Below are 22,831 nucleotides of genomic sequence, written 5' to 3' on the forward strand. Positions count from 1 at the left end.
ACCGTACACCGGTGTACGCTCCTCACACAGTACCGTGTACCGGCTGTTATCACGGCCAAATTGAAGCTATCTGTGTGTGACTCTGTAAGGAAAAGTCGAGGAGTTTGTCCGTTCTTACAGACCTACACCTTAGAGTTTTGTCCGTTTTTCAAACAGTTTCGTATATCTGCTGCTTGATTACATTCAAAACTAGAGAGAGACAGCGTGTGTCAGTCCGTATACAAAAACACGGAGCTTGACAATCTGTGTGTGAGACTCTGTAAGGAAAAGCCAAGGAGTTTGTCCGTTCTTACAGACCTACACCTTAGAGTTTTGTCCGTTTTTGAAACAGTTTCATATATTTGCTGTTTGATTACATTCAAAACTAGAGAGAGCGTGTGTCAGTCTGTATACAAAATCACGGAGCTTGACAATTTTACATACACACACCGTACAGCGTTGTTCGTGTACGCTCCTCACACAGTACCGTGTACCGGCTGTTATCACGGCCAAATTGAAGCTATCTGTGTGTGACTCTGTAAGGAAAAGCCGAGGAGTTTGTCCATTCTTACAGACCTACACTCTAGGGAGATTCCAATTCTGCCCAATTCTATATACACCTTGTAGTTTGTCATACACTAGGCAAATTCTGCCTGTTACATTGCGGCGTAATATACACAGGGCATGACAGAATACAACTGTGTCCTGAAGTCTGTAGAGAGATTCCATTTCTCCCCAGTCCTCTATACACCTCTTTTACACCATCCAGAATCAGCCTGTTACTTTGAGGTGTAAAATACACAGGGCCTGACAGAATCCAACTGTGTCCTGAAGTCTGTAGAGAGATTCCATTTCTCCCCAGTCCTCACTACACCTTTTTTACACCATCCAGAATCAGCCTGTTACTTTGAGGTGTAATATACACAGGGTCTGACAGAATACAACTGTGTACTGAAGTCTGTAGAGAGATTCCATTTCTCCCCAGTCCTCTATACACCACTTTTACACCATCCAGAATCAGCCTGTTACTTTGAGGTGTAATATACACAGGGCCTGACAGAATACAACTGTGTCCTGAAGTCTGTAGAGAGAATCCATTTCTCCCCAGTCCTCTATAAACCTTTTTTACACCATCCAGAATCAGCCTGTTACTTTGAGGTGTAAAATACACAGGGCCTGACAGAATACAACTGTGTCCTGAAGTCTGTAGAGAGATTCCATTTCTCCCCAGTCCTCTATACACCTCTTTTACACCATCCAGAATCAGCCTGTTACTTTGAGGTGTAAAATACACAGGGTCTGACAGAATACAACTGTGTCCTGAAGTCTGTAGAGAGATTCCATTTCTCCCCAGTCCTCTATACACCTCTTTTACACCATCCAGAATCAGTCTGTTACTTTGAGGTGTAAAATACACAGGGCCTGACAGAATCCAACTGTGTCTTGAAGTCTGTAGAGCGATTCAAATACTCCCCACTACTATATACACCTTGTACCTTGTTTTACAGTACCATATAGTTGGTGGTATTTTGGGTACATTTTCCCCAAAAATGAGGAAGTGTGGTGGAAGAGTCCGTGGAAGTGGGTGGGGGTTGGCAGATGGTAATGATGGTGTTGGTGGTGGATCTGCTGGTAGTGGCAAAAGCAAAATAGCACTAAATGCAGGAGGTGTTGAGCCTGCGTCATCGTCTGGATCCACAAGGCCTCGAAGGCTCCCTTTTCTGGGAGTAGGTAAACCGCTTTTAAAGCCGGAGCTTCAGGAACAAGTTTTGGCTTACATTGCTGACTCAGCCTCCAGCTCTATCACCTCCTCTTCTGAAGTTTTAAAAAATAAAAGCACTGAGTCGTCATTGGAGGCTCATGGTCATGAACCACACCTTTCCTTGTGTCCTTCACCCCAACCAAAATTGATGGATGCGGCAGGCCACACTACAGATTACTCCATGGAGCTGTTTTCACATACCATGCCTGGGTTATCAAGTCAAATCGTGAATTACCCAGGCCAAGATGAATCTGACATGGAGTGCACTGATGCACAGCCACTGCTAGATTTATCTGCTGGTACATTCACTCAGAGCACTACATTGTCCTCGCAGTGTACTGAGCCAGAATCTGACCCTGATGAAACTCAGGTGCCTCCTCCCGCATACTATACCACCATACACGGTGACACAGAGGAAGGTGCACATGACATTGAAGAGGAGGTGATGGATGACCCAGTTGTTGACCCAGATTGGCATACATTGGGGGAAGAGGGTGCTGCTGCCAATAGCTCAGAAGAGGAGGAGGAGCATCCTCAGCAGTCATCGACATCGCAACAGCTGTTATCTGGCAGGCCCGGAGCAGTCCAAAAACGGGTTACAAAAACCAAAAGAGTTGCAGGACAGCTTGGCCAGATGGTCAAAATAGCACAGCGTGCAAGGCCTCAAAATGTCTTCCATAGTAGGAAGAGTGCAGTGTGGCACTTTTTTGAACAAAATCCTAATGATCAGGCAAAGGTTATCTGTAAGAAGTGCGCAAAGACCTTTAGCCAAGGGAAAAATCTGAGAAATTTGAATACCAGTTGCATGCTTAGACATTTAACCACCATGCACTTGCAAGCGTGGACGGACTACCAAACCTCACGTACCACATGTGCACCTGCTCCCAAAGAAGGTAGTCAGCAACGCTACATTGTTTCCCCCACTGTAAGCCCACCGGTTAGCACACCACCAGCAGCAAATGTTGAGGTGTCGTCGCAAGGCCAAAGCAGTCAGGGAATCACAATGTTATATCAACGAAAGACTGAATCTAGGCCATCAGAAAGAACAGCAACTCCATCACCATCATCAACCCTCTCTCAGTCCGCCATCTCCACCGCTAGCTCCATCATATGCAGCTCTCAAGTCCAGCTCACCCTGCCAGAAACTATGAGGACAAGAAAGTACTCATCCTCTCATCCGCATACACTGGGTTTGAACGCCCACATTGACAAACTAATCTCATTAGAGATGATGCCCTATCGCTTGGTTGAAAGCGCAGCTTTCCGCGAACTCATGGCCTACGCAGTACTACGCTATGACCTACCCAGTTGCCACTTTTTTTCTTGCAAAGCCATCCCAGCCCTCCACCTTCATGTGAAAGACCGCATTGTCTATGCACTCAAGCAATCATTGAGTGGAAAGGTGCACCTCACAACTGATGCATGGTCCAGTAGGCATGGCCAGGACCGTTACGTGTCCATCACTGCGCACTGGGTTAATGTGGTGGATGCAGGGTCCCCAGGGGACAGCTGTGGTGGGACAGTGCTGCCTAACCGACAGTATAGGAAACAGTTGGCTGTAGGCGTTCGACCCTCCTCCTCCTCCTCCAGAAGCGAAAGCTCGTCCACAGAGCGCAGTCGCACGAGCACTCTATCTGAAGCTGCCAGTGTTGCACACGAGGTGTCCCCCTATCGATCAGCTAGTGGAAAGCGTCAGCAGGCTGTGTTGAAGATGATGTGTTTGGGCGACAGACACACCGCGGAGGTACTGGCCGACTACTTTCAGTGACAAACTGAGTCATGGCTGGGAGTCTACATCTTGAGGCAGGCAAGGTAGTTAGTGATAACGGCCGGAATTTTGTGGCAGCCATAGCCCTTTCAAAACTCACACACATACCTTGCCTGGTTCACACCTTGAACCTAGTGATGTAGTGCTTCCTCAATAATTATCCGGAGTTAACAGGCCTGCTCCATAAGGTTCGAAGACTGTGATCGCACATCCGCCGGTCGCCGGTACACTCCAGTCGTATGCAGAAGCTGCAGCGATTGCTCCACCTTCCCAAGCACCACCTAATTATCGACGTTGCAACAAGGTGGAACTCCACCCTGCACATGGTTGAGCGGCTGTGCGAACAGAGGCAGGCTATAATGCATTTGTGGGAGGTTACACTGGCAGGCACTTTGAGGGCAGACATGGAGTTGACAGATGTGCAGTGGTCGAAGCTGAAAGACCTCTGTAAAGTCCTTCAGTGTTTTGAGGAATGCACATGGCTGGTAAGCGCAGACGATGCCATCATAAGCATGAGCATCCCACATATGCGTCTGCTCATGAAAACTTTGACGCACATTAAGGAGCAGGCGTCTGCAGCCGAGGAGGAAGAGGAGGAGGGAAGCCTTGATGACAGTCAGCCATTGTCTGGTCAGGGAAGTCTCGTGGACGAGGTGGAGGAAGAAGAGGAGGAGGAGGAGGATGATGGGGATGATTATTTAGGGGAGGATGCTTCTCGTGGGGCTAGAGAAAATTTTGGCGTGGCAAGGTCTGGTACAGGGTTTGTGCGTGACTGGAGGGATGTGGATTTGCCAGAAAGTGCTCCTCCACCCAGCACTCGCAGCGCATCATTGACACCGGGAACATTTGCCCACATGTCAGTTTATGCCTTGCAGATCCTAAAAAGGGATGTGGGATGTGGGATGCATTGCCAAAATGATGAATGATGACGACTACTGGTTGGCCAGCATCCTGGATCCACGCTATAAAGGCAAATTCCAAAACATAATGCCACAGAAGAACCTTGACCTAATATTGGCTAACAAACAAGCAACTCTGGTAAACCGGTTGGTTGAGGCATTCCCAGCACACAGCAGCGGTGATGGTTCTCACACGAGCCATAGGGGCTGGGGGCAGCTTGGAAGAGGTGTTCGTGGTGCACACAGCAGAACAGCAGAAGTGGCGTTGGAGACAGGTTTTCATGAAGATGTTGTGGACTGATTTTTCAAGTCCCGCTCACACAACAGGTAATATTGCATCGATTGAAAGTGACAGGAGACAGCAGTTGTCAACTATAGTTACAAACTACTTCTCGTCCCATATCAATGTTCTCCCTCACAGGTCATTCCCATTTGACTATTGGGCCGCTAAACTGGACACCTGGCCAGAATTGGCACAATATGCCTTACAGGAGCTCGCTTGCCTAGCTGCAAGTGTGCTATCGGAAAGAGTCTTCAGTGCAGCTGGATCAATCCTGACAGAAAAAAGGACCCGTCTGTCGACCGAAAATGTGGATGATCTAACCTTCATTAAAATGAGCCATGTATGGGTTTCCAAGGATTTTGTCCCACCTTACCCTGATGACACATAGGTTGCCAGAAAAATGGCTTGCTTTTGTCCTCCTCTTCCTCGGACTTGACCAATTTCGCCTTTAGCAGCAGCAGAATGTCCCACATCAACATATGCCATTTTGTAAACCTCCCTAACTGGGCCGCCTCCCCCCCATGGCCGGGGTCACCACCTAGCGCACGCAACCGTGCGAGTGCCGTTGCCCTGGACAGGTGGGTAGGCCGACTTTTGGGCGTGGGCACTGGCTCAGGGTCCCTCATAGTGCAATCAAGTGTCTCTGACGGTGGGAGTGCACACCCGCCGTCAGACAAACCGCTGTACTATGAGGGGCCCAGTGCCAGTACCGATGCCCACGAGTATGCCCCCCTTGCTTGGGCAGGGCCACAGCATTTGCAATGTTTACCTCTCCCTGCTCCTCCGCTGTGTAGTCTGGGCTGTCAAATCCTTCACTGGGACTGCCACTACAAATTTGTTGAACTGATAGATGATGGTTAAGACGTAGCTATGCCCTGTCCCGCTGGCCGGGCTCTAGCTTCAGATGATCAATGGCTTCCATTTCTTATGGACAACGACTCACAGTGACATGCAGTGGTGGTTTATCATCAGCTTTCACAGTTTTCCTACTCACAGATGTGTGACATTCCGGCGCACATTTTTAAATGTGCCCTCACATGCCAATCCCATAGAATCGCCTAGGGCCTGTGGCTTCTGTCTTTTGCACTCCAAAGTTACGTGACAGATCATGATAGGCAGTGAGCACCATGTTTACATCTCTCCCTGTGATAAAAATTTGATGGAGATGAGTAACGCTGGTGGGATCAACGGTACTGCGATACAGCAACACTTTCTTCACAAAGAAATGTTTTCGCTGTCTCCACACACAAATTAATTGAGGGTCAGCATCGCCTCTGAGAATTGTGACGGAAGTTTTTCCCGTGATTCTTAATTCCTAGATTTCTGCAATCACTAGACTTTATGTCAGTAATTGTATGCATCTCATTTCCTATTGCGGAGAGGCTGGACTGTCTTACTGAGACAGAAATAAATATGAATATTTAAAAATACCACCAAAAGTGTATACTGGTGTACGCTTCAAATACATTTCCTTTTTTCTACTTTTTAGATTGTTGTCAAATCCATACTGAGAACACGGAGATTTTAAATGTTTAAACTATGCTATATATACCTGCTATCCTGTGATAATGTACAATTTCTCAACTTTGTACTATCTGGTCAAATCCATACTGGGCCTGAGACCGTCTGAGCCTGCCTCCTGATCTATAGACATAGATTTTTAATGTGTAAACTATGCTATACATACCTGTAATCCAATGATATTTTACCCTTTATCAACTTTCTACAATGTTGTCGAATCCATACTGGGCCTGAGAACGGCTGCCGAGCTGTTAAGCAAGCTACAGCACCTGTGGTTTGGACACGTAATTTTTTCATTTTTTCAGGAATGCCGGTTAGGCCTAATTCCATAATTGCGGTTGACCTGCACTTAGTGGGAAATCATCGTTCGCGGGGAATAATTGGAATCCCAGATCCCCATCACTAACGGTGTTCAGCGGGTTATCAGCACCTGTAAGCAACAAAAGCTGGTCCTTTGAGTGTAGCGCGCATTCAGCCCCGGACATGTAAGGGCATGATAGACCTTTTATTGCTCGATCTCGCGTGCCAGAGCCTCGCGTATCCCTCTAGTAAGCTTGACACGTACCGCGGGGGCATGCCGGAGTCTTGTTTGTTAACGGAATAAAGCTGAGAAATCGCTAGCACAACTACAAACGGACATACCACACCACACACAGAATCGACAAAGCTTGCAATCTGTCCATCTTTTTTGTAGCTTGTATGGTTGTGTTTTCCCAGGTGGAATCCAATTAAGCCACATTCCTTTAAGGTTCAGCTTTGCAATCATACAGCCCCCGGAAACCAAACACTTTGCCTTCATGGACGCTGTTTGGAGGTTCGTGGGAATAACGCCGCCCCATCGGCAGTTGGCATAATTTATTGGTGGGAAGTCCGACGGTATATGATCGTGTTCGATTTCAGAATTTTTTTTTTTTTTGGTTTGTATTTTACATTTTTATTCCAGCTTTTCTGGACTTCATAAGGGCATGACAAGCCTATATCTGTGTCTCCTCCACCTCCCCCTTTTACTCCTCCACCTTTTTTTTCTAAATGTAGTTGCCCTTTTCCATAAGTTATTTTTGTCTTCTGAGCATTTTGTCTGCTTTGGGACACCTTTAAAGGTGTTTTGTAATTGTTTTCTATGTGTTTGTATGTGTTTGTGTTTGCCTGCCATTGTTTTCAATGGGGTTCGACGGTGTTCTTCGAATGTTCGACGAACATTCAACGAACTTGCCTCCAGTGCGACGAACCAAAACACTAGCGGGGTGGCTCAACACTACTCCTGATATATAGACGTACATTGTTAATGTTTAAAGTATGCTATATATACCTGGTATCTGGTGATACTGTACCCTTTCTGCCAGGAAGTCCTCCTCCAACCAACACTCTAAGTGTATCATTGACACCTGTAACATTGTCCCACATGTGTGATTATTTCTTGCGGATCTTCTTGTTATTGTCATGATCCAAGGTGGATCTGACAAGTAAATGGACAAAGTGAACTTTTTTTCCTTTGGCTTGGTGCCAAAGTGGGTTGATTGCCCCCGGTGGCCATTAGAATTATTACACGTGGTGTCGTTCATTCTAAGTTGCCCCGGTGGTGGTGAGCGGTAGTGAACTTTAGTTTCTTTGGTTTAATGTGCACATAATTATAAAACAGGTGTGATGCTCTATACATGAGTGTCAGGTGTGTTTGTTCACTGTTGGTGATATTGTGAGTTAGTCATTCACAAGGAAGCCTGGGTGATAAAGGAGCTGAATGAGAGTCCTGGGCAGCCCAGCCAGAGGGGTTGAGTCAGCTATGGAGTCTGCAGGGAGTGCTGGCATGGATTGGTGGAGTCCAACGATGTGGTCTGCAAGAAAGGCTGGCATGGCGTGGTGGAGTCGCAGTTTATGGTGTCAGCAGGAAGTGCTTGCATGGCTTGGTGGAGTGGCGACTATGGTGAGAGTTGCACTCAGCATGGTGGACTTAGTTGCTGAAAACTGGACTCAAGCATGCTGGACTTATTGGCAGAAAAGTTGGACTCAAGCATGCTGGACTTTTTGGCAGAAGCTGGACTCATCTTTGGGACTCTATTTACTGGGCAGCTGCAACTGGTGGTGGACTCTGCTCCAGGGCTGCACTATGGTGATGGATCCAGTTATGGTGATGGATCCGGTTGGAGGAGAAGATGCACGCAGGTGGTGGGCTCTGTTGCTAGGAGCGTACGCAGCAGAGAAAAGCTAAGTGGTGTTTCCCCTGTATTGTCATTTTTCCTCATGTGTGTTTAGTGCAGTGGTGGGATTAGTTTCCACACCGACCAATTCCCTAGTGAGGGTTTAGGTGCAGGGCGAGTCAGGGTTTGAGGTACACGTGCGCCGCCCGGTGCGGAACCGGCATAGGGAACATTAGGAGTGCAGGGACACTGGCTCAGGGGAGTACAGGAGGTCTCCACATCCCTATTCTCTATCGCAGGGCCCACCATTGTTATTGTTACCCAGGTTTCCCCTTTATTATTTAAATTCGCCTTACTGGAGGCGGGGTTTCCAGACTACTGTATATATAACGTGTATTACCTAAATTCGCCAGTTGAAGGTGGTGTATCCAGCTGCACGTTTTATTATTTAAATTCGCCCTACTGGAGGCGGTGTATCCAGAGTCACGCGTGTCATGGGTTCGCCTTGCGGTTCTCGCTGCGTCCAGACACACGTGACAGTGAGAGTTATATTGTGGTGTGATCCATCCTGAGCGTGTGAGTGTCTATGGGTTACTCCTGCAATTTAGATGTACATTTAAAAATTACCCCAACACTGTATACAGCTCTACGCTTGTGATACATTACCCATTTGCTGCTTGTTATATTCTGGTCTAATCCAAACTGACCAAGTGAGAGTTATTTTCTGACTGTGGAAATAAATACTGAGATTGACAACAATGACACCTACACTGTGTACAGCTGTGCTCTTGAGATCCATTACCGTTTTACTGCTTTTTAGATTGTGTTGTAATCCAATACTGAGCCTGAGAGTGTCTGTGTGTGCCTCCTCAAATATCTACGGAGATTTAGAATATTTAAACTATACTATATATACCGGCTATCTGATGATACTGTACACTTTGTCTAATTTTTATATTCTTGTCTAATCCATACTGAGCCTGTGAGCGTCTCTGTGTGACTGATGGAATATATAGGGAGATTGACAATTATCCTTTGACTGAATAGAGCTGTACTCTGCTGATACAGTGCCATATATCTGATGTTATTTTATTTTCTGCAAAATTTTGAAGTTTGGTGTAAGAGGCCGCGGACGTGGGTGTGGGGGGGCCAGCTGGTGCTGATGGTGGCGCATCTGCTGGTAGTGGCAAAAGCACAATATCAGCTAAGGCAGGAGGTGTTGAGCCTGCGTCATGGTCTGGCTCTGGAATGCCTGGAAGGCTACCTTTTCTGGGAGTAGGATAACCGCTTTTAAAGCCGGAGCATGAGGAACTGGTTTTGGCTTACATTGCCGAAACATACTCCAGCAAATATGCCCTCCTCTTCTGAAGTTTCAAAAAATTCAAGCACTGAGTCGTCAAGTGCTGGCTCCTGGTCAGGAAGAACCCCTTTCTTTGTGTCCTTCACCCCCACCAAAAGTGAATGATGCAGCAGGCCACACTTCACATTAGTCCATGTAGCTCTTTCTATCATACCATGCCTGGATCATCAAGTCAAATCGTGAATTCCCAAGTCCAAGATGAATCTGACATGGAGTGTGGGTGGCCAGCCAGGGCAGTGGGGTTAATCGGTACCGGGCCGGTGTCTCACAGGGATGTGTCACGGTGGTGGTGACCCGTTCCGTGGCCCTGGGCGTCCATGCAAAGTGGTGAATTACGTTTATAGGCGAATGATGCGTGACGCCACCAGAGGTTTTTGATTAGATTGACCAGCGCTGCAGTGTCGCTTCTCTGGGACAGATGTTGTGGTGCAGCTAAGATGTAGAAGCCCTGCCCAGGTAGGGCCGTAGTCGCAGGGCAGATGAAAGAGTTGGTAGATGGTGTGCAGTGCAGGATGTAGCAGAGCCGTGCGCCAGGCACAGGAGTAAGATGACAGACACAGTCATGCAGTTCCTTTACCTGTACTTGGTAAGTGCCGTCCAGGACCCAGAGTACAGATGGAGAAGGAGTTGGTCAGCCTGGAAGCCAATTTCGAATTCTCTCTCTGCAGATAGGTAGTGTGGCCTCCGTTCTAGCGCTTATCTGAGGTACTCGCAGTGCTGAGTTCACTGAAGTTCCCCCTGTTGACTCTCTTTTGAAACTTTATCGTATGGCAGGCAGCCATAGCCTTTTCCTTCTGGCTCCCACACGTCGATGCTGGGGCCTCCGAGCCTTAGTTGGGTACAGAGCATTTACAGCTGCTACTTCCTCCGGTTTCTGCTGCAGGAACGTCAGTGTCCCTACAAACTCGGAGACCGGAATCCGGACCATGCGCTCCAGCTAGGAGTGAGCCTTAACTCTGCTCGTCCTCCAGCTCCCCTTCTCACGTCCACACACTTCCCCTTCCCTGCACAGAGTGCCCTAACTTACCTCCTCCCGACCGCAGAGAGCAGCTCCTCAGCAGTCAGGTTCAGAGGTCTCCCTGCTGGCCTGGAGTGGGAAATGTGTTGTGTGTTGGTTTAACTGCTAGAGAGATCCTTTGTTGCTCCCAAGCATGACATCACACTCCCTAGGAGGAAGGTAATGCCACTGTGGCGACCGTACTCCTGGGGACGCCATAAGTGCACTGATGCCCAGCCACTGCTAGATGATTCTGCTGGTACATTGACCCAGACCACTACATTTCCCTCACACTCTACACAGTCAGAATCTGACCCTGAGGAAACTCAGTTTCCCCTTCCCGCATACTATACCACCTTACACGGTGACAAAGAGGAAGGTGCAGATGAAAGTGCAGGTTCCTTGAGCAGGTGGGGGGGCATACTCATGGGCGACGGCACTGGCACAGGGCCCCTCATAGTACACAAAAGTGTCTCTGCCGGTGGGAGAGCCCACCCGCCGTCAGACACACCGCCACACACCGCCGTACTATGAGGGGCCCTGTGCCAGTGCCGTCGCCAACGAGTGGGCCCCCCCTGCTTGCTCCAGATCATAGAACTTGCAAAGTTGAAATACTTACCACTCCCTGCTCCACCGCTATGACGTCTTCCGCGTGTCCTGACAGTGATATTCTGATCAGAGAGCGCAATGACATCACATTTGTAAGCCCTCTGCCTAAACAGCCAAGTGCAGTGAGATGGAAGATGGGGACGATGAGGAGTCCAGACTAGTACAGGGATTCCCTAGCGAGGAGACTTATTTAATTGTTTTCAATGTTGGGACAGCAATTTTTGGGAGCACTATACTCTGGAGAATGATATATGGGGCCCACCATACACTGGAGCATTCCAAAGGTGGACATCAAACACTGGAGCAGCATTTACAGGGCCCATTATACACTAGAGCATAAGAAATGGGGCCCATTATATATGGAGCATTATTTGGGCCCATAAGACAGTGGAGCTTCATCCATGGGGACCAACATATACTGTAGCATTATGTGGAGCTCATCATATACTGTTTCAAACATTATATGGGACCAATGATTCTGTATGGAGAAATATATGGGCCTCATTACTCTATATAGTGCACTATGCAGTGCCCATAATACTGTATGGAGTTATATACTGTCCGTTTTTGGAGCTATTGGAGAATTTAAAATGGATATCAGTCATGAGATGTAAAAAGTGAAGTATTTTTCATTGTACTATACCGCTATTTCTCTGCCGTATCGGAGCATCATGAGTTGTGGTATGTGTTAAAGGGGCGCTCTTTGGCCCAGGGCACATGAAAACCTGGAGCCAGCCCTATCCCCCCACAACTTTAGTCAAATAACCCCCAGTTTTCAGTACGTAACTATTATTATGAAATAAATTAAGGTTGACAAGCTTCAGAAATAAAAATTGATGTTTTTGCCATTCAAATGGGCACTGTAGGAGTGTTTAATGTCCTCCACTCCCTGCCGACTTTGCTTCCCCATTGACTTGCATTGGGTTTCGTGTTTCAGTCGGCCTTCGACTTTTCACGATAATTGGCCGATTTCGTTCGACCCGACTTTTGAGAAAGTCGGGTTTCATGAAACCCGACTCGACCCGAAAAAAGGCAAAGTCGCTCATCTCTAGTCATAAACTTCACAAAAAGTCAGGTTGCACATTATCAGCTTTCACATAATCCATTACTTCATCACCTATGGTTTTACAAAGCAATGACTAGTCACGCCTGACTCTCTCCAGTCACCGGGTGACCGCACAGTTCAGTAACTGACCATTGTCAATGCACATAGTTCTTTCCCCATACCCCGGGTTACCTCTCAGGAGCTGCTGCTCCACAAGCTGAGACCTTGTTAGTCCAAGGTCCTCAACAGGATGGCATCTTTCTCAATATAGGGCCGTCCCAGTCTCTGCACACACATGTTGCCTGTCCGGGTGCTATTCAGGACGTTCGTCCAACACCCAGGCCACCAGGTCCAAGGTCTCACCACGTGGTCTTCAGGGAGTCCATCCCCACCTGGGACCTTCCAACATAGACCTTTCAGGACCTAGCACTCTGAACCATACAGGTCCATACACGCTGACTATGTGACCAGACCTCAGTCACATTATATGGTTGTAACCACCCCCATGGATGAGCGGTGCATGTGTGGTTAGTCAATTCCCACCCAGCTCTCTGACTAACCCTATAATCCCCCTTATAAGTAAACACAACAAACACTCCCAGCATAACCATATCATTTTGAGTTTACAGCGCAGAGGACATCTGCGACACATACCGGCCATTTACAATAATGCCAGTCCCTAATTCACCATCATAATTATACCTCCAAGCGCATCCTGAAGCACACACACATTGCCCCCCAGCTGTAACAGGGGTCACTGCCTCAAAATACCTATAACGAGAAAAATCAGACAAACTGAATATTTGAAAGTGGTCTCCTAATTTTTGCTAGAGCTGTATATACAATGTCCCCTTTGCAGCGTACCTTTTTTAACGCCTTTTGTACCATCAGGGTCCCCTCTAGTGTGCTGTGCGTTCACTCCTGCTGGCTTCACACAAAGAGAGACAGAGTCCATTTTCAACTTGTAACACACAACATTACTTGAATCCATTCGCAGTATGTCTAGCTCAGTTACAGCAACATCACGGGGAACATCACAGTACACATCCCTGAGGGCATCTGCCCACGTAGTCAGCTGCCACTCAGTGATATCTAGGATGTGACATTCCACTGCTGCTGTGTTCTTCAGTCCCAAGCCCTGGACGACTGGGCTCCTAGCTTGAACCGTTATAGGGCCCACTGTGTTGCCTGGGCTCTAAGGCCCTACAAGACTGTCTGGGCTCCCTGGCCCTACTAATTACACTCAGGAAATACTCCTGGCTTACCCACTGAAGGCCTCTCCTTTGTTAACTATTTATTATACTAAACTCCTATTCCTATCCTACTAGTGGCTAACCCTATAACTACACTTTTCCTATCTACACAACATACATATATACATAGCTACATCAGGTACATTACAACACATATATACATATTAGACCCTTAGTTAACGTGACGTGTTTGGGGCATTAGTCAGTCTCTATAACCCCTTACATCGGTATGTGTCACACTAAAGCAGCACACAGATGGCACACAGATGCCACACATATGTAACACACAGACATGAATAGCTCTGATACTGGCTTTTCCAGTACTGGAAATATCAGGACATGTGAAAGAGCCCTAAGGCAGCGGGGAGCCGGCAGTCAATCAGCATGACATCGTCAGTGATGACCCATCAACATGGCAGAAGAGAAGAAGCTGCTCTGTCAACATGATGTTAACAGAATTTTCAGAATCGCAGACAGGAGCCATCCTTGACCACTCTGAGCCGGCAGAGATCGGCACTGGGTAGAGCAGTAAGGTACGGTCAGCTAGTTGGCAACTATCTTCTGTAAGATCGTAGCCCCATAACAAAAAAGTACAAAAGTCCCGGATAACCCATTTAAAGATATATTTATCAAAGACTGGGCAACATAGATGAATTTGGTGCAAACAATGACAATGCAGCCTTAAGCAAAAGTGACTTCGATAAGTCTTCTCATGATAAATCTCCCACAGTAGATTTTGAAATACAGTTAGGTCCATATATATTTGGACGGAGACAACATTTTCTAATTTTGTTTCTAGACATTACCACAATGAATTTTAAACAAAACAATTCAGATGCAGTTGAAGTTAAGATTTTCAGCTTTCATTTGAGGGTGTCCACATTAAAATTGGATGAAGGGTTTAGCAGTTTCAGCTCCTTAACATGTGCCACCCTGTTTTTAAAGGGACCAAAAGTAATTGGACAATTGACTCCAAGGCTATTTCATGGACAGGTGTGGGCAATGCCTTCGTTATGTCATTCTCAATTAAGCAGATAAAAGGCCTAGAGTTGATTTGAGGTGTGATGCTTGCATTTGAAAGGTTTTGCTGTGAAGAAAACCTGCGGTCAAAGGAGCTCTCCATGCAGGTGAAACAAGCCATCCTTAAGCTGCAAAAACAGAAAAAAAGCATCCGAGAAAAAGCTACAACATTAGGAGTGGCAAAATCTACAGTTTGGTACATCCTGAGAAAGAAAGAAAGAAAGCACTGGTGAACTCATCAATGCAAAAAGACCTGGGCGCCCACGGAAGACAACAGTGGTGGATGATCGCAGAATAATCTCCATGGTGAAGAGAAACCCCTTCACAACAGCCAACCAAGTGAACAACACTCTCCAAGAGGTAGGCATATCAATTTCCGAATCTTCCATAAAGAGAAGACTGCATGAAAGTAAATACAGAGGGTTCACTGCATGGTGCAAGCCACTCATAAGCATCAAGAATAAAAAGGCTAGACTGGACTTTGCTAAAAAACATCTAAAAAAGCCAGCACAGTTCTGGAAGAACATTCTTTGGACAGATGAAACCAAGATCAACCGCTACCAGAATGGTGGAAAGAGAAAAGTATGGCGAAGGCGTGGTACAGCTCATGTTCCAACGCATACCACATCATCTGAAAAACACGGCGGAGGCAGTGTGATGGCTTGGGCAAGCATGGCTGCCAGTGGCACTGGGTCACTAGTGTTTATTGATGATGTGACACAGGACAGAAGCAGCTGAATGAATTCTGAGGTATTCAGAGCCATACTGTGTGCTCAGATCCAGCCAAATGCAGCCAAACTGATTGGTCGTCGTTTCATACTACAGATGGACAATGACCCAAAACATAAAGCCAAAGCAACCCAGGAGTTTATTAAAGCAAAGAAGCGGAATATTCTTGAATGGCCAAGTCAGTCACCTGATGTCAACCCAATTGAGCATGCATTTAACTTGTTAAAAGACTAAACTTCAGACAGAAAGGCCCACAAACAAACAGTAACTGAAAACCACCGCAGTGAAAGCCTGGCAGAGCATCAAAAAGGAGGAAACACAGCGTCTGGTGATGTCCATGAGTTCAAGACTTCAGGCAGTCATTGCCAACAAAGAAATGAACATTTTATTTACAATTATTTAATCTGTCCAATTACTTTTGGTCCCTTTAAAAACAGGGTGGCACATGTTAAGGAGCTGAAACACCTAAACCCTTCATCCAATTTTAATGTGGATACCCTTAAATGAAAGCTGAAAGTCTGAACTTCAACTGCATCTGAATTGTTTTGTTTAAAATTCATTGTGCTAATGTCTGGAACCAAAATTAGAAAAATGTTGTCTCTGTTCAAATATATATGGACCTAACTGTACATGTCTTTTCCAACGAATGTTTCATACAATGCTAGTCCAAACAAAGATTTATAGTGTTCAAAAACAATCACTCAACCATTGTGCTAGTGAAACTGTAGCATTGATTTCCTCTAGTAAGATGTCCACACTTTAACTAGAACTCCTGTTAAGAACAAAGCAATGGCCAGCGCCAGAGTGAGGCCACGTAAGACAATGGCTTCCTTCATTGGTAAAAGCTTCTTGGAAGAGCCAGGTTCTTCACAGAGGTGCGGTATTTCAGTCTTCTGAATAGAAAGCTCTGATAATTTAATGTCTGATTCATTTTTTGCCACTGCAAACATAAACACAACTTATCACTTATCACAAACAATAATGACACATAATGTACAAGGAGGTATATAAAAATGACCATAACAGTATTAGTATTAGCAGTATCTAAGTCCTCATGCTCAGCATTCAGGACTTGTGCCATACATGCTGCTATATGCTATATGGTAAAGCACTGGTGTTTCTCACAAAATTAGGATATCATCAAAAATGTATTTCAGTTTTTCAATACAAAAATTGAAACTCATATATTATATAGCGTCATTACAAACAGAAGTGATCTATTTCAAGTGTTTATTTCTGTTAATGTTGAGGATTATGTCTTACAGCCAATGAAAACCCAGAAGTCATTTTCTCAGTAAGTTAGAATAATTAACAAAAAATACCTGCAAAGGCTTCCTAAGCATTTAAAAAGGTCCCTTAGTCTGTTTCAGTATGCTCCACAATCATGGGGAACACTGCTGACTTGACAGATGTCCAGAAGGCAGTCATTGACACATTCCACAAGGAAAGTAAATGTTGCATTTCATTTGGAAATCAAGGTCCCAGTGTCTGGAGGAAGAGTGGAGAGTCACACAATCCAAACTGCTTGAGGTCTAGTGTGAAGTTTCCACAATCAGTGATGGTTTGGGGAGTTAAGTCATCTGCTGGTGTAGGTCCATTGTCTTTTATCAAGATCAAAGTCAGCGCAGCCATCTACCATAAAATTTTAGAGCACTTCATGCTTCCCTCTGCCGACAAGCATTTTGGAGATGGAAATTTAATTCTCCAGCAGGACTTGGCACCTGTCCACCCTGCCAAAAGTACCAATACCTGGTTTAAAAACAACAGTATTACTGTGCTTGATTGGCCAGCAAACTTTCCTGACCTTAACCCCATAGAGAATCTATGGGGTATTGTCGAGAGGAAGATGAGAGATACCATATCCAACAATGCAGACAAGCTGAAGGCTGCTATCAAAGCAACCTGGGCTTCCATAACACCTCATCAGTGCCACAGACTGATCGCCTCAATGCCACGCCGCATTGATGCAGTAATTGATGCAAAAGGAGCCCCGACCAAGTAGGCTATTCAGATAGAGGGAAAATGAAAATGGCACCCGCTGTACCTGCGCAGTAGCTGCTATCGGTGTCCATCTGTGATCCGATAGCTGCTACTAGGCATGCGGTGGCGGTGCATTCTTACTGGAGAAGAAACGAAAATTCCTCCTCCAAGAAGGTGCTGTCCGCGCCTACGCAGTAGCAGCTCTCAGCTATCTCTGATCATTCTGTTTGTAATGACTCTATAATATATGAGTTTCACTTTTTGTATTGAAGAACTGAAATAAATTAAGTTTTTGATGATATTATTTTGTGTACCTGTATGTGGTGGACCATCCCACCTCTGCAAGGTTTTCGGATATCCCATTCTGGGAGCTAATATGGAGTTGGGCCCCCTTTTGCGGCTATATTAGCATCCACTTTTTAAGGAAAGTTTGTATAGGATTATTTTTAGAGTGTCTGTGGAAATTAGTACTCAAAGCGCATTGTGAATTCATGCAATGAATTTGGATGAAAAAGTCCAACATCTGAGCCTGATCTCAGTTTTGTGCTCAACCTCACCATTCTGTCACTTTGTGGCTTAGTTGATTTTACTCCTGGACATAACCGTTTCTTAGAAATAACGCATATTGCAGATTAGAAATTTTCACAAGTTGTCAAAAGTGGCATATGATGACAGTGCCACTTTTAAGTATTACTCATACTACAACTAATGTTTGTCTATTGAGATTGCTCTGCTCTGTACTTGATATTGTGCCCTTGTTTTGCAGAGGAGCGTCCTCATGCTTTTGGCCAGATAGCGTATTTCAGCAGGGGCATGCATACTATGGCAGTATACACAATACGTTGTTATAGTTGGAGAAGTACCTGAAGGAATAGCCACTTTAACCATCATTCCAGCTCGTTCTTGGGCCTGAACAAATACCAATACATATTATCAGTAAACAAAATTAAATATCTCTGTCTTTAACGCCTTAGCCCCCAAGGGTGGTTTGCACGTTCATGACCGGGCCAATTTTTACAATTCTGACCACTGTCCCTTTATGAGGTAATAACTCTGAAATGCTTCAATGGATCCCGGTGATTCTGACAATGTTTTATTGTGACATATTGTACTTCATGTTAGCGGTAAAATTTCATTCAAATAACTTGTGTTTATTTGTGAAAAAAATGGAAATTTGGCGAACATTTTGAAAATGTCACAATTTTCCAACTTTGAATTTTTATGCCCTTAAATCACAGAGATATGGCACACAAAAAACTTAATAAGTAACATTTCCCACATGTTTACTTTACATAAGCACAATTTTGGAACCAAATTTATTTTTTGTTAGGAAGTTATAAGGGTTAAAAGTTGACCAGCGATTTCTCATTTTTGCAACACCATTTTATTTTTACGGACCACATCACATTTGAAGTCACTTTGAGGGGTCTATATGATAGAAAATACCCAAAAGTGACACCATTCTAAAAACTGCACCCCTCAAGGTGATCAAAACCATATTCAAGAAGTTTATTAACCCTTCAGGTGCTTCACAGGAATTTTTTGAATGTTTAAAAAAAATGAACATTTAACTTTTTTTCACAAAAAAATTAATTCAGGTTCAATTTTTTTTATTTTACCAAGGGTAATAGGAGAAATTGGACTGCAAAAGTTATTGTGCAATTTGTCCTGAGTACGCTGATACCTGATATGGGGGGAACCACTGTTTCGGCGCATGGCAGAGCTCAGAAGGGAAGGAGCGCCGTTTGACTTTTTCAATGCAAAATTGGCTGGAATTCAGATTGGACACCATGTCACATTTGAAGAGCCCCTGATGTACCTAAACAGTGGAAACCCCTCACAAGTAACCCCATTTTGGAAACTAGACCCCACAAGGAACTTATCTAGATATGTGGTGAGAACTTTGAACTCACAAGGGCTTCACAGAAGTTTATAACATACAGCCGTATAAATAAAAAATCATATTTTTTCCACAAAAATGATCTTTTCACCCCCAATTTTTATTTTCCCAAGGGTAACAGGACCCTAACAGTTATTGTGCAATTTGTCCTGAGTACGCTGATACCCCATATGTGGATGACTATTTGGGTGCATGGCAGAGCTCAGAAGGGAAGCAACGCCATTTGACTTTTTTGGCTGGAATAGAGATCGGATGCCATGTCGTGTTTGGAGAGCTCCTGATGTACCCATACAGTGGAAACCCCCCACAAATGACACCATTTTGGAAACTATACCCCCCAAGGAACTTACTGTATATACTCGAGTATAAGCCGACCCGAGTATAAGCCGACCCCCCTAATTTTGGCACAAAAAACTGGGAAAACTTATTGACTCGAGTATAAGCCAAGGGTGGAAAATGCAGAAGCTACTGGTGAATTTAAAAAATAAAAATAGATACCAATAAAAATAAAATTAATTGAGACATCAGTAGGTTAAATATTTTTGAATATCCATATTGAATCAGGAGCCCCACATAATGTTCCAAACAGTTCATGATAGCCCCATAAGATGCTGCATACAAAATACACCCCATATAATGCTGCACAAAGGTTAATAATGGCCCCATAAGATGCTCCATAGAATATTATGCCCCATATGCTGCTCCATAAAAGTTATGGCCCCATAAGATGTTCCATGGATTATGCCCCATAAGATGCTCCATAGATTATGCCCCCATATACTGCCCCCATAGGATGCTCCATAGATTATGCCCCCATATGCTTCCCCCATAAGATGCTCCATAGATTATGCCCCCATATGCTCTCCCCATAAGATGCTCCATAGATTATGCTCCCATATGCTGCCCCCATAAGATGCTCCATAGATTATTCCCCCATATGCTGCCCCCATAATATGCTTCAAAGATTATTCCCCCTAATGCTGCCCCCATAATATGCTCCATAGATTATTCCCCCATATGCTACCCCCATAAGATGCTCCATAGATTATGCTCCCATATGATGCCCCCATAATATGCTCCATAGATTATGCCCCCATATGCTGCCCCATAAGATGCTCCATAGATTATGCCCCCATATGCTGCCCCCATAAGATGCTCCATAGATTATTCCCCCATATGCTGCCCCCATAATATGCTCCATAGATTATTCCCCCATATGCTGCCCACATAATATGCTCCATAGATTATTCCCCCATATGCTGCCCCATAATATGCTCCATAGATTATTCCCCATATGCTGCCCCCATAAGATGCCCCATAGATTATTCCCCCATATGCTGCCCCCATAATATGCTCCATAGATTATGCCCCCATATTCTGCCCCCATAAGATGCTCCATAGATTATGCCCCCATATGCTGCCCCCATAATATGCTCCATAGATTATTCCCCCATATGCTGCTCCCATAAGATGCTCTATAGATTATTCCATCATATGCTGCCCCATAAGATGCTCCATAGATTATGCCCCTATATGCTGCACCATAAAATGCTCCATAGATTATGGCCCCATGTGCTGCCACTGCTGCTGCATTTAAAAATTAAAAAAAATGACACACTCACCTCTCCGTTGCTGGGGCCAGGTGCCGGTGTCTCTGCTGGCACCTGAGATACTCACCTGTCCTGTGTCTATGGCTGCTTGCTGCTGTCTGGCACGTCATCTGTCAGTGACGTTCAGACTGCAGGGGGAGCGGCGCGCACTAACCACATCACCACGCCCTTTGCTGTCTGAACGTCACTGAGAGATGACGTGCCAGACAGCAACAAGCAGCCATGGATGCAGGACAGGTGAGTATCGCTATACTTACCCACCCTAGCGCTGTCTCATCAGCCCCCAGCCCCCATATGCTGCCCCCATAAGATGCCCCATACAATATTCCCCCATATGCTGCCCCCATAAGGTGCTCCATAGATTATGCTCCCATATGATGCCCCCATAATATGCTCCATAGATTATGCCCCCATATGCTGCCCCATAAGATGCTCCATAGATTATGCCCCCATATGCTGCCCCCATAAGATGCTCCATAGATTATTCCCCCATATGCTGCCCCCATAATATGCTCCATAGATTATTCCCCCATATGCTGCCCACATAATATGCTCCATAGATTATTCCCCCATATGCTGCCCCATAATATGCTCCATAGATTATTCCCCATATGCTGCCCCCATAAGATGCCCCATAGATTATTCCCCCATATGCTGCCCCATAATATGCTCCATAGATTATGCCCCCATATTCTGCCCCCATAAGATGCTCCATAGATTATGCCCCCATATGCTGCCCCCATAATATGCTCCATAGATTATTCCCCCATATGCTGCTCCCATAAGATGCTCTATAGATTATTCCACCATATGCTGCCCCCATAAGATGCTCCATAGATTATGGCCCCATGTGCTGCCACTGCTGCTGCATTTAAAAATTAAAAAAAATGACACACTCACCTCTCCGTTGCTGGGGCCAGGTGCCGGTGTCTCTGCTGGCACCTGAGATACTCACCTGTCCTGTGTCTATGGCTGCTTGCTGCTGTCTGGCACGTCATCTGTCAGTGACGTTCAGACTGCAGGGGGAGCGGCGCGCACTAACCACATCACCACGCCCTTTGCTGTCTGAACGTCACTGAGAGATGACGTGCCAGACAGCAACAAGCAGCCATGGATGCAGGACAGGTGAGTATCGCTATACTTACCCACCCTAGCGCTGTCTCATCAGCCCCCAGCCCCCATATGCTGCCCCCATAAGATGCCCCATACAATATTCCCCCATATGCTGCCCCCATAAGGTGCTCCATAGATTATGCTCCCATATGATGCCCCCATAATATGCTCCATAGATTATGCCCCCATATGCTGCCCCATAAGATGCTCCATAGATTATGCCCCCATATGCTGCCCCCATAAGATGCTCCATAGATTATTCCCCCATATGCTGCCCCCATAATATGCTCCATAGATTATTCCCCCATATGCTGCCCACATAATATGCTCCATAGATTATTCCCCCATATGCTGCCCCATAATATGCTCCATAGATTATTCCCCATATGCTGCCCCCATAAGATGCCCCATAGATTATTCCCCCATATGCTGCCCCATAATATGCTCCATAGATTATGCCCCCATATTCTGCCCCCATAAGATGCTCCATAGATTATGCCCCCATATGCTGCCCCCATAATATGCTCCATAGATTATTCCCCCATATGCTGCTCCCATAAGATGCTCTATAGATTATTCCACCATATGCTGCCCCCATAAGATGCTCCATAGATTATGCCCCTATATGCTGCCCCATAAAATGCTCCATAGATTATGGCCCCATGTGCTGCCACTGCTGCTGCATTTAAAAATTAAAAAAAATGACACACTCACCTCTCCGTTGCTGGGGCTAGGTGCCGGTGTCTCTGCTGGCACCTGAGATACTCACCTGTCCTGTGTCTATGGCTGCTTGCTGCTGTCTGGCACATCATCTGTCAGTGATGTTCAGACTGCAGGGGGAGCGGCGCGCACTAACCACATCACCACG

At 45.6% G+C, this 22,831-nt stretch overlaps 1 protein-coding gene across 1 annotated transcript in view; it reads right to left on the bottom strand.

The window, feature by feature from the left end:
• Nucleotides 1-16,026: 16,026 nt before the first annotated feature.
• Nucleotides 16,027-22,831, bottom strand: part of LOC141085942 (multidrug and toxin extrusion protein 1-like) — a 159,634-nt gene continuing 152,829 nt past the window's right edge. The window contains exons 16-17 of the mRNA XM_073571613.1: nt 18,204-18,249; nt 16,027-16,300 (exon numbers count right to left, since the gene is read on the bottom strand). Coding sequence (XP_073427714.1) covers nt 16,101-16,300; nt 18,204-18,249 — 246 coding nt within the window. The 3' untranslated portion in view covers nt 16,027-16,100. The remainder of the gene's footprint in view (nt 16,301-18,203; nt 18,250-22,831) is intronic.

This window comes from Dendrobates tinctorius, unplaced genomic scaffold (assembly GCF_039654945.1).
Source record: "Dendrobates tinctorius isolate UK_male_01 unplaced genomic scaffold, ASM3965494v1 ptg000007l, whole genome shotgun sequence".
Lineage (NCBI taxonomy): Eukaryota > Metazoa > Chordata > Amphibia > Anura > Dendrobatidae > Dendrobates > Dendrobates tinctorius.